The sequence below is a fragment of the Trachymyrmex septentrionalis genome, unplaced genomic scaffold (genome assembly GCF_001594115.1).
Source record: "Trachymyrmex septentrionalis isolate Tsep2-gDNA-1 unplaced genomic scaffold, Tsep1.0 scaffold86, whole genome shotgun sequence".
In the NCBI taxonomy this organism is placed as follows: Eukaryota; Metazoa; Arthropoda; class Insecta; order Hymenoptera; family Formicidae; genus Trachymyrmex; species Trachymyrmex septentrionalis.
In genome coordinates, this window is record NW_017306049.1 from 734,830 (window position 1) to 748,173 (window position 13,344).

At 37.1% G+C, this 13,344-nt stretch overlaps 1 protein-coding gene across 4 annotated transcripts in view; it reads left to right on the plus strand.

Moving 5' to 3' along the window:
• The first annotated feature begins 10,924 nt into the window (after positions 1-10,924).
• Positions 10,925-13,344, plus strand: part of LOC108755188 — a 3,884-nt gene continuing 1,464 nt past the window's right edge. For 2 of the 4 annotated variants that reach the window (XM_018498058.1, XM_018498061.1), the window contains exons 1-3: positions 10,925-11,071; positions 11,618-11,843; positions 11,946-12,113. In XM_018498058.1, the coding sequence (XP_018353560.1) occupies positions 11,655-11,843; positions 11,946-12,113 (357 nt within the window). In that variant the 5' untranslated portion in view covers positions 10,925-11,071; positions 11,618-11,654. Of the gene's footprint in view, positions 11,072-11,609; positions 11,844-11,945; positions 12,114-13,344 lie in introns of those variants that run through there. The other 2 variants (XM_018498060.1, XM_018498059.1) reach the window with 2 other exon arrangements.

Sequence of the window (13,344 nt, forward strand, 5' to 3'; positions counted from 1 at the left end):
AGCTGTAAGCTTATTGGCTACTGCATTACATTTTGCCGTGCGGCAAGCGTTTTCGCATCCAGCGTGCATCAGGCTGCTTTTTCATGCTGACGCTCGTTTTCAGCATCAAAATAGGTCACGTGATTAAAATTGATTTAATCACATGACCTGTTTTTGCTCCATAGATCAATTAAAAGCACGTTCCATTTGTCTCACCTCAGAAGAGGTTTGTTCGCATCGTACGTTCAAACATGCCCAATACGTTCGTATCACCGGAATCAATATGGCGACTAGATGTTCGCGTTGCGTTAGAGTACACTACATGAATCAATTAAGAGCACGCTCCATTTGCCTTACCTCAGAAGATGGTACGATTGGGACATGTTACGCATGCGTAATGATTAAAAACATACTGTATCGAAAAAAGTATTTCAGATTTATTTTGTATAAAAACGCATTTAATAAATGCGTTTTTGATATTAATACAAAAATATAATATAATAATATAATATAATATATTAATAAAATAAAATAAAATAAATAAAATTTAAAAAATAGAATAAAAAATATTAATACAATAAAATAAAATATAATGTAATATAAAAATATAATATAACTAAATATATTTATTATATTTATTAAAGATAAATGCATTTATTTTGTGTAAAAACGTTTTTCAAATAATCGAGGTAACACAAAATACTCGAAGCGAAATGAGACACATGTCCAACCCATTACAGTTCGGACGATCAACCTATGCGAACGTGCTCATGCGTGCGCTGTCTCAGATCTCACACCGCGCGTTTTCTAAGTGTTGCTTGCGTTCCTTCCGAGACTTTCTTAACCTCTTTTTCCCCGTTTCCGCATTCTTACTATATTTTCTCTAATTCTATTTATCGGTTTATGCTCTTTTGGATGGTGGTGGCATGCGAAGAAACCCTCCCGCGGGCCCCTCAGACTCGGATTCAGGTGGTAAGTAGACCGATAGTTCAATCGCGTCTCCGAGCCATTCATTTTCTCGTTAATCTCGTTAGAGGAATTTGATACTTTTATTAATAATATTAATAAGACATCCAGAGCTTCATCGCCTATTAGATTGGACAATACTAAAGTGACGTAATCCTAGGGTATTGCCGTAAACGCCCTTGTCGCGGGGAAAAAAAAGGTAAAAAACTTGGAAAAGAACAAGAAAATAATCAATGCACTGTTGTAGATGAAACTTTGGTGAGTAAAACCATTTTTTCGCTACAAGATATTATTCGTAAAAACTTGGAAAGGTATCGTTTCCTCCTTCGCTCAGAGGGGAATGGGAAATTCTTTACATCTGATATTCAAAATAAGTTTATGAAATCCACAGGAGATCCGGATTTAAATAATAAGATGCCTACCTCTAAGGCCGGAATCAGACTACATATTGAAGATTGAGATTGAAAGATTGATGACCAATCAGAACAAAAGGAGCCAAAATTTTTTGACCTCATTGGTGAAATTTCAATTTTTAATCTTTAATCTCAATCTTCAATGCATAATCTGATTCCGGCCTAACAGAAATGCTGATACGACTTCCTCGGCCACTTATGGCGAGGAAATTGTTATAGCGACAACAGTCGCGCTAGCAAGAAGCGCTCATCAGAGAAGGAAAAGTTTTAGGGGAATCTCCCTTAAGTCGCCATCATCGGAAAGCTCAGCCAAGGACAGGTTGCCGAATACCGGCAAATTACGAAGTCTGTTCAATAAGTATTGCGAATTTTGTGTTTTTTCAAAAATTATTTATTTATTCATGAATATCTATTTTGTCCCCTTCAAAGTAATCCCCATCAGATATTATACACTTGTACCAACGTTTTTTCCAATCCTCGAAGCGCTTCAAAAAATTATTTTTTGTGATCTTGTTCAGCTCCTCCTTCGATGCCGTCTTTATCTCCTCAATCGTAGCGTAGCGTCGTCCTTTCATGGGCCTCTTCGGTTTCGGGAACAAGAAAAAGTCACAGGGGGCCAGATCTGGGGAATACGGTGGCTGCGGCATCATTAGTGTGTTGTTTTTGGTCAAAAATTCACGCACAAGCCACGATGTGTGAGCAGGGGCGTTATCATGGTGCAAAAGCCAATTTTTGTTCTTCCACAAATCCGGGCGTTTCTGGCGGATTGCTTCGCGCAAATTGCGCATAACTTGCAGGTAATATTCCTTATTGACCGTTCTACCCTGTGGCAAGAACTCATGATGCACCACGCCCCTGCAATCGAAGAAAACTGTAAGCAAAACCTTCACATTCGACCGAACTTGGCGCGCTTTTGTCGGACTTGGCTGGTGCGGCAGCTTCCATTGGGATGATTGAGCTTTGGTTTCCACGTCATAACCATAAACCCATGATTCGCCACCAGTTATGACCCTGTGGAGTAAATTTGGGTCGTCGCGAACAGAGTCTAACAGCTCTTTAGCAATGTTAATGCGATGCTGTTTTTGGTTGAAATTGAGCAATTTTGGTACGAATTTCGCGGCGACCCGCCCAAATCTCATGCCCAAATCATTGGTAAAAATCGAATGGCACGAGCCAATCGATATGTTTAGGTCCTCAGCAACCTCTCTAACGGTGATTCGACGATTGGCCAATACTATTTTCTTCACTTCATCAATGTTTTCGTCTGTTGTTGACGTGCTCGGGCGTCCGGCACGCTCTTCGTCGTTCACATCTTCTCGGCCCTCTGAGAACATTTTGTACCACCGATAAACGTTGCTTCGGTCCAAGGCTTCACCATATGCCACAGTCAACATTCGGAATGCGTCCACGCACTTAATTTTGTTTTTCACACAAAATTTGATACAGATTCTTTGATCCATTTTTTGAAATAGGCAAAAATCGAAGACGAGCCAAAACACGTGCAAGCAAAGCAGCTGTCAAAAATTAACTGAACATTCAAAATGGCCGAAACTTGTCGGCATAAGTGAGAGACATAAGTACCAACATAACGCCAAAAAATCGAAAATCGAATATACGTAACCCGCGGAAATTCAAAATTCGCGATACTTTTTGAACAGACCTCGTATATCCAAATCCTTCGGGTATTTTTCTAAAGATATGCCACCTTATGTGATTTTTCTACAAAAAAATCTCAAGTAATGACTCTGCTCGTTTAAATCCAATCATGGTTAACCGTACTGTATTAAAGTTGGTCGATAATATTAAGTCAATTGGAAAGTTCCGTCCGTTTTTTTGCAAAAAGTATAGTTTTATTTAAAAAACAAAATGAAAATGTACCTCAATCAAAATATTGTCCATCATTAGCGATGATTTTTTTCCCATCTTTCGGGCAGTAAGCGAATTCCGCGGCGAAAGAATGACTCATCTTTGGAGGCTATCCATTCAGAGACCCATTTTTTTCTTTATAAGAATTGAAGTGTTCCTCTGCAAGTGCGTGTGTCATCGGTCGAAACAAGTGATAGTCGGAAGGGGCACAGTCTGGTAAATAAGTCGCATGAGATAGCACTTCCCAGCTAAGTGTTTCTAACGTTTCCTTGACAAGTTTTGTGACGTGAGGCCGAGAGTTGTCATGAAGCAAAATCATTTTATGCTGTCTCGTTTCGTATTCTGGTCGTTTTCCGTGCAATGCTCGGCTCAAACGGATAATTTGTTCTTGGTAGAGATCCCCTGTGACTGTTTGACCAGATTTCAACAGCTCGTGGTACACTACACTCTTCTGATCCCACCAAATACAGAGCATTGCCTTCTTTCCGATATTCCGCTTTGGCGTCGATGTCGATGGTTGGTCTGGAAATGGTCTTTCGGCATTTGAGGTTATCGAAATATTAGGTTGTTCGGAAAGTAATTTCGTTTTTTCCCAACAGAGGACTTATTGTATTTTTTCACAGCCAACTTCACACTTAAGCCGCATAATCATTATATATTTTGACAGCTGATATAGCAAGGCTTGCTTGTGAAAAAAGTTCGATTGATTCTACGCAATAGTTTTTAGTTGGTGCCCTATCAAATATGAAAAGTGAAAAACAGCATTTTCGGCATATTTTACTTTTTTACTATCGAAAAGGTAAAAATGCTGTTCAGCAAGAAAAAAATTATTTGATGTGTATGGAGAAGATGTATTGACAAAACGCCAGTGCCAAAACTGGTTTGCAAAATTTCGATCCGGCAATTTTGATGTTGAAGATGCACCACGTTCTGGAAGGCCAGTTGAAGCTGATGAAGACACAATAAAGGCATTAATTGATGCAAACCGGCGAATAACAACTTGTGAGATCGCTGAGAGATTAAATTTATCGAATTCGACCGTTCATGATCATTTGAAACGCGTCTGATTGAAAATCGTCTTTCATTTTCATAAGAAAAAACGAAATTACTTTCCGAACAACCTAATAGATCCACTTTTCATAGTCAGTCATAATTCGATGTAAAAACCTCTTTCTTTGTTGCCTAACAAGCAGAATTTCGCAGATGGTTTTTCGCTTTTCAATGTCTCTTGGCTTCAATCCATATGGGATCCATTTTCCTTCCTTATAGACTTTTCCCAAGGCTTTCAAACGATCGGAAATAACAGATTGAACACAATTTAATGCTTCTGCAAATTGTTTTTGCATTTGACATGGGTCTTCATCCACCAATGCCTGTAATTCTTCGTCTTCAAATGCTCTTGGCCGTCCAGAATGCTCTTTGTCCTCCATATCAAAATCACCACTTTTAAAGCGTCGAAACCATTCTCTGCATGTTTTATCGGAAGGAGCATTATCACCATAAATTTTTACAAGCATTCGATGAGCTTCAGCTGCAATTTTCTTCCATTTGAAGCAAAAGATTAACACTTCGCGCAAATGACGCTTATTTGTCTCAAATGTCGACATTTTCGATGCAGTAAAAAGCAATGTTATTAATGCACGTATACTTTTATATACTGAATTTTATTGACAAATGGTAAAACTAAAAAATTAAGCTTGGTTTAGACATAAGAGTTATCGACAGTTCTAGCTAAAGCTATTCGCCGCTAGATGGACGGAACTTTCCGATTGACCTAATATTTCTTTAGTCGAGGTTAAGTCAGCGGGCCGCAACAAAATTCTCGGTCTCTCTCAATAATTTTGAGAAGGCCAACAGTTTTTGTACCATTCACATGGATGCACATAACTTCAAAGCAGCCATTCCCTCTTTTAAAGTCATGCGATCTGACGTTATAAAAAATATGCCGCAAGATATCTCTGAAGAAACAATACTCAATGAGTTCTCCTCTGCGGTTAAGATTGTTTCGGTCCGCAGACTCTTTCGTAAGGTACGAAAAGACGGAAAAGACGAGCTTATCCCCACGCAATCCGTCTTGGCTAAATTCCAAGATCAGAATCTTCCTCGTGCACTTACTTTTATGCATGTTTCCCGGTACTTTCATATATCATCGTTTCCTAATGTGCTTTGCTTGTTTGAGATTCGGCCACATTGATTCAGAATGCAAGAGCCCAGCTGTACGAAATGGCAAAGCAAACATGTGAAGTTGGAGAATTGTCATCGTCATATCCTTCCCTCTAAATGCTGCAATTGTGGCCAAGATCATTTTCCATCTTCTAATAAATGCCTCAGACAGAGGCAAGTATATTAATACGCAACTCTTGAAAATGTTTCTTATGCTGAGGCTTGCAACAGGCTTGGAATTTCCACCGCTAATTACTCTTCACTCTTTCCCCCTTCATCCTCCGGTGATTTCCCTTTTCTTCCCCCTTTTTCCCTTTCCTCCCAGATATTGCAGCTCTCCCCAAAACCCTTCCTCTTTGTTTTCCCTTTCCTCTTTTCCTTCTTCTTCTTCTCCTCTCGATTTCTCTGACGTTAATCCTTACGATTTACTTGGATTAATCCCAGAATTTAGCCATCCGCAAACTTTCGAACCTATCCAATCCTATAGCGACAAAGTTTGACCTCCTTTTCCAGGGAATTTTCAATCTCGCCACAGAATTCAGCTTCAATAGGTACGACGTCCTGACTATCCTGTCAGCTCCTCACCAGGAGGACCCAATAATGGCCTCTCGGAGAATCTTCGCAATGCCTACAGGTTTGTCTCATTGTTCTTGTATGGCAGGTGGGAAGCTTTTAATTTCTCTCCCCCGCTCCTTGGGTACCTCTTCTCCCAATCTTCCCTCCCCTTCCACTTCTCCTCTCCCTCCTTTCATCCTTCTACCACTCTCCCAATTCTTCTATCTCAGAACTTACGAATTTCATGTTTATCCTCTCTAATCTGTTACAGAAAATAATTGTCAATATTCCTTCATCTTTTTCTAATCCACAAATTGGCAAGTGCTTACGACAAATCTATAAGACGCCTGGACAATCGATTTATAATATTCAAAATGAACAATATGATTGGAAACAAGACCGTCTATATGAATATTAAGACTTTAAATACAAAGCGCCTTTTCGGTCGAGTGTTAAGATGTTGAACTACTATCTAATATACATTCAATTAAATTGAATTAATATTTCAGAAATAAATTGAGAGCCGATGGATTTATCGGATTCACACAATCAATCTGAAACAAATAATCCCCCCCAAATTCTCCCAAATCTTAAAAAACTGTAATAAACTTATTGCGAAAAATTAAATTGAATTAATATTTCAGAAATAAATTGAGAGAATCCGATAAATCCATCGGCTCTCAATTTATTTCTGAAATATTAATTCAATTTAATTGAATGTATATTAGATAGTAGTTCAACATCTTAACACTCGACCGAAAAGGCGCTTTGTATTTAAAGTCTTAATATTCAAAATGAACATTAATCTTCATCATCATTCTTCTCTGCCTCAACGTAACCCTCAATTTATCAAATTAATTTTCTGGAATTGCCGCGATGCTGCCTCTAAGAAATAGAAAAAATTGTTGAAAGCGTGGACATTATTCTTGCGGAGACGTGCCTTAATTCCACTCATGCCTGTTCGATTAGAGGCTTTGATTGTTTACGTTTAGGTTCCAATAACAAAGACATCAGAGATATGGCAGTCCTCATATGTAGTTCAAATATCAAGTTTTGGGAAAATCGTCCCTTCTCTCTTCGATCGAAATGCTAGCTATTTAGGTCTTTTTTAACAATTCTCTATTCACAATCAAAATTGTATATCGACACGCCAATATCCCCTTTCCTAAAAACATCGCGAACTCTCTCTTTTCTTTCTCACCGCTCTGCGACGTGTCGAGTGTGACCTATGGGGCAGCGATCACTTCCCTAGTTTTATCGATATCAACTTGCAAATTAAATCTACCTATTTTTTTTCTAATAAAATTTACCTTACGCGCGAGCAATGGTTGTATGTACACCACTGGTTAACTGAACATGCACGGGAAATTGTTGATGAGACCTCGGCTTGTTGTTCTTTCAGTTTCTCCAGAGGAAGGATACACATTCACTCGCTGCATTTTGGAAAGCCTCGGGAAATACTTATCCTCCAAACACTCTCGCAACAACGGCAAACAATACATCCCTGGTGATTGCTCCTCTCGGGATCCTCCCCTGCGCCCTGGTGGACTCCGGAATGTAGTGAGACGGTTAAATCTCGGGCGGCATACCTAAAGGCTCCGATTACTGAATACTACGAGGCATATCGGGAGAGTTCAAAGAACTCTCCGACATGCTAAGCAAAAAGGCTGAAGAACTTTTTGCGAAAATTTGAGCTCTCGCACCTCTTCTATGGAGGTCTAACGCATGCTCAAACGTTTCAAGAACCACCGCCTCGTTCCACCCTCTCTCCCTATTAATAACCTCTCAATTAACAGAATCTCAAATTCAAGAAGTCATAGATAAATTTTGCCCCTCGGCTTGTTCTCCGTGGACATCCACTATCTCTGATAGGATTTCGGAATCTCTCGCTTGACTTGACTCATCGTTTTCTGTTAACGAAATCAGAGCCGCCCTCCATGCTGTAAGGATATCTTCTAGTCCCGGTCTGGACGGTATAGATTACTGCCTTATCAAAGCTCTCCTGAACTTTTTTCTTGCTTACTCTCTTTACTAAATCTCATCTTTTCATCTTTCACCTTCCCCGCACAATAGTCGGGGAAGGTGAAAGATACCTCACATTAACAACCAGTTAATGTGAGGATTCTTATACTTTTTAGAGAATATTATCATTAAACTTCCGCCTAAAGCTCTTAAACTCTTCCGCTCTGGACCTTCTCAATTAGTCCAGCTCATCTTTGACATCATCTTTAGAAATCTGATCTCTCAAGCCATCGTATTTTACACGGATGGATCTAAATCTGAGAATAGTACATTCGTCAGCTCTGCAATTTACTCTCCCCAACTTGATTTGCAACACATGTTCAAGCTCTCTTTCTTCACTTCTGCGTTTTCAGCTGAAGCTTGGGTCATCTATAATGCCTTGTCAATAGTTATCCACAGAAATCTGAATCGCATTGTAATCTCAGATTCAAAGAGCGTCCTTGACGCTCTGCGGAGATACAGCAACAAAACTAACAACTATGTCATCGATTATATACGTGCAATAATTGAAGAGACCAAATTTAGAAACATATTTGTAAACTTCATTTGGATCTTGTCTCACTGCGGCATACAAGGTAACGAGATCGCAGATCAATTAGCCAAGAGGGCAATACGCGAAGGTTCGGATATCAATTTTAAAGCTCCGTATTATTTACTCTCCGATTTATTCCATATTCCTAAAAAACGTCTGAATGCGGAGTTTGAGTTTTATCGGAAGGACATCTCGTCACAAAAATGTTTATTACTTTGGTAACTTCTATTTTAAAAATGTTAAACCATGGTTTCATGACTCTCATCTTTCCCGGATGTTTATCACCACTATCAACCGTTTGAGAAGCAATCATTACAATTAGAGTCTTTTCCGTTTGAGAAGCAATCATTACAATTAGAGTCTTTTCCGAAAAAATTTGATAGACGATCCTTTTTGCCCCTGCGGCTCCTCTCAAGACAAGAAGTAAAATTTTGTCGCCTCTTTGTAAGCTTTAGTCTTGCATGTTACCGCCTATAATTCAAACATTCGTGACGTCAACTCGCGGCACTCCCCAGGCGCGTGTGCGCCTGCATTTGGCCCGAACCTTCTATCCCGTCCCAGCGGCACTCCGTGACGCTTGCCCTTCGCTGAGAGAGATGGAGCCTTTTTAGGTTTCGTTTTCATCGGCAAATTATTTCGCCTCGCAACGCCGAAACCTGCAGGACAACATTATCCACCTACCAACGCTTACGTACAATTGAACGTCTGGCCGTATTATCTCCGTTCAATATAAAGGGTGTCCCAAAATTAACGCAAGATTTAAATTAAATAGAAAACACAGTTAGAAAAACAGTTTTTAGTCTTTTGATTGTTATTTTTTTATTGAATCATAAAGTACATAGGATAGGGTTATTTGTGGAATAACACATCGGGCAAATGGCCTCCACGGCTTTGCATGCACATACGCACTCGTTTGTCGAAATTTTCCATGACCATTTTGCATAAATGTGGCTGAATTTCGTTGATGCAGCGTTGAATCTCCTCCTTTAATGCACGGGTGGTTGTGGGCTTGTTGACATAGACCTGTGATTTCAAATAACCCCATAAAAAGAAATCTAATGGTGTTAAATCACACGATCTAGGGGGCCAATTCTGATCACCTAAACGAGAGAGTATACGACCTGGAAACGTCTCATGCAGTAACTGAATTGTTTCACGAGCTGTATGGCATGTGGCACCGTCTTGTTGAAACCACATATTGGCCACATCAATATCATCCAATTTCGGCAGAAAGAACTGTGTTATCGTGTAGCGATATCGAGCACCAGTAACAGTCACTGCTTGACCAGCCTCATTTTCAAAAAAGTATGGTCCAATGATGCCTCCAGCCCAAAATCCACACCAAACAGTGACACGTTGTGGATGCATTTGTTTTTCGACAATCACATGTGGATTCTCCGTACCCCAAAAGCGGCAATTTTGGCGATTAACAAAGCCATCAAGATGAAAATGTGCTTCATCGCTTAGGATGATTTTGCTCGAAAAATCAGCATCCATTTGTTGAATAATGAACACACGTTGTTCTATCGTGTAACGCTCCATTTTCACTAACCCTAAACTGTCAGCTGTTAAATTGTTTTTTTTTTAGTTGCCAACACTTTACTGCACAAATGGCGGCAAATTCAAATCTTGCGTTAATTTTGGGATACCCTTTATATGGGAGGCAGGAGCCTCCTAACCAATAAGAAGAAGAAGAAGACATGTCGACTGTTCGAGTGGTCCCACGAATTAGGTTAAGTGACATGCTCACTTGTCCTAAATCCATTCATGTCACTGAACATTAGAGCATATGAATCCAACCGTCATCTTATCTGTGATCCAAGTGCTCTCTGGGTTAATTTGGAGCATACAACACGAACAAACTTTTTGATTTTAAGTGAAACTTAAAACTAGCTGCGTTCAGCAGAACACAACAGTTTTGCAACCGTTTTATGATTTTTTGCTAGAACCATTCCTCTTAATCTAAAAGCATAATCCAATCAGCGTGAAAGAAACTTTCAACAGTTGCAAAATAAACGTTCTACTGAACGCAGTCACTCTCTCTATCTCTTTTTGAAACCGAAAAGAGATAGGGACAAAGAGAGTTTTAAATCTCACTTACTTTAAAATTAAAGTAACGTTGGTGCAACTGTGATTTAAGCCCGTATCCGACTACTCATTTTGACTGCCAACCAATAATGGAACCAATCATATTAAATCAGTTTTATTATGATTAGTTCATTATTAATCGGCAATCAGAGTTGGTAATCGGGTCGGCTTGCAAAGTCAGTAGTCTGATACGGGCTTTAAGCCCAGTCAAGAAATTGACCAATTACAATCGAAAGCGAGGAGAATAATCGATAGCGATTCATACATTTCTTATGGCTGAAGGCTTAAAAATCTGTTGTAAATTCGGGCTTAAAGGTATGGGAGTTTCCGATCTCTGGTTTTATAGGTTGGTACTATTTGAACGTTTGTCAGTTTTAATTTTGAAAGTAAACAACGATTTAAAATCCGCTACTTGAATCTGGTAACGTATGATCGTCTTGCATATATCTAACGTTATCTAAAACGTTTTGAGAGTTCTGTGATTTACGTAAGTATTGCTGCTTATTTGAAATAATTATTGCCCTTATTATACGTTATTTATTTATTAAGTAATAAATATATAACACAATAAGGAAAAATAATTATTGACAGAATCAATGTAATAAGTTCAATTTTTTAGAACGAGGATAGAGATTGCTTGTACGTGCTAATTTAAGGCTAGTTGCATTATGCATTTGATATGGGTAATAACTTTCTATTGTCTTAATTTTTGTAATATGTGTAAACATATACATATATTTAATTAATCATTTTGGTGCACATACATCAATTTAGTATGTCATTCTTTAAATACATTACTGGAATTAAGATAATTTAATAGAAAGTTATTAATTAGTACACATATCAAATGCTCAGTGTAAACTAAGTTAACATATATTTCTGTATAATTATTTTGACCAAATAGCTTAAAATGTTATGCCTACAGTTTATTGAATACTCTTAAGTCTTTTTGTTAATAAAATTATATGACCTCTTTATGAAATATATACTAATCTGACATTTTGCATTTATGCTTTTTGATTTTCATTTACAGGAGCTTTTTATAATAATTAGTTGTGATCATTAATATCATGGGTAATTATGCGAATAAATTATTATTTTACACTAATGAAAGTGAAAAGGAATGTAATGAACATCAAATGGTTGTGCAGCAAGTAACTATGGAAGATAATAACATATGTACACCAATATTATCTGAAAAAAGAGTGCTGGGTGATCCACGTTCAGTCTCAGCAGGAATTAGAAGAACTCCTATTGAAGTAAAATTTTATTAATTTGATTGTAAAAAAAATTTATGAATTATTTATATATTTTTCTAATTTATTCTCTTTGAAATTTTATATATCTTAATATTTTAATAAATTAAATATACTTCAAGTGGGGAAAATAAAAAGACACCAAGCGCCATGTCAAAATATTTACAGAAAAAGCAGTATCTTGAAACAGATATGTATGTAGTGATGCCACCACTAACACCTAAAAAACGTCATATATCAAAATCAATGGACAGCGATAAGCAGTCAGATTTTGTATGTTATTCAATATTTAACTCCTTTAAATTTTTCTTATATATATTGAATAATTGGATTTATAATATGTTTGGTTTAAATATATATACTCTGATATATTTTTTAAATAACTAAGTTATCAAGATCTATATGATTTAAACAAAAGTGTTGTAAGTACCTTTTTTTAATGTTTTATCTTTTTAAATAGAATATATTTCATTACAGTTTTGTAAGATATATGACCGTTAAAAATTACACTTACACATTATTGAATTTCTTAAGAACATCTTACAAAACTAATAAAATATTTTAGGGGAAAGACCTCTATTATATGATACTGAGTTCATTTTGGGTAAATGCTAGAAGTTCATAGGCAGAATTTAAAAAATAATAGGTCATTTTGAAGGGAATTTAATAAGCTTTGAGATAACGTAATATAAAATTTAATTCAAATTCCATGTTTTTTAAAAATTGAAGAAATGTAAAAAGTAACAAATCGCAAAGTTAAAAAATTATGCTCCTAATATGAGATGCCCCTTAAGAAATTAATAGTAAAACGTAAAGTATATCAGTACTGCAATTAAAAAACTTTATTTAACATTTCTAAAATACAAATCGACACAGCCAGTGTACGCTAAAAGTAAGCTGCGATAGATTGTATCTAGAACTCGTCTTCAGGTAGTTGGAATCAAGCATCGCAGAAATAGGCACTCGACGTTCATTCCGGTTATCTTTTTTACTGTTGTACAATAACATTTATACTTTAGCAACGATTTCCACTATAACATAGGAGCATGAGTTATTTCATATTAGGAATATCCTGGGTATCTCATATTAAGATTTCCACGCCTTATTATTTTACGATTATCAAATCTAACTTCTGTAATTAAACAATTCAACATATCCCATATTTTTCTATTAGTATGATCTTACTCTATCACTACATGAAGAATTTATTGCCAATTATTTATTTATTATATAATAAACAAAGTTTAAAGGTTTATCTTAATGAAACTTGAAGATATCCAAATTCTAAAATCTTGTTTTACAATGATTACAGACATGATCTAATAATGAATTTTTTACTAAATAGTTTTTAATCCAAGAGCAATAAATTCATGGTGGAATCACTAGATAGATTTATTAGCAGAAATCATATTAGGCGCTATCTCATATTAGGCGCCTATTTCGTAATAGGGGGCTTCTCTCTCTCTCTCTCTCTCTCTCTCTCTCTCTCTCTCTATATATATAT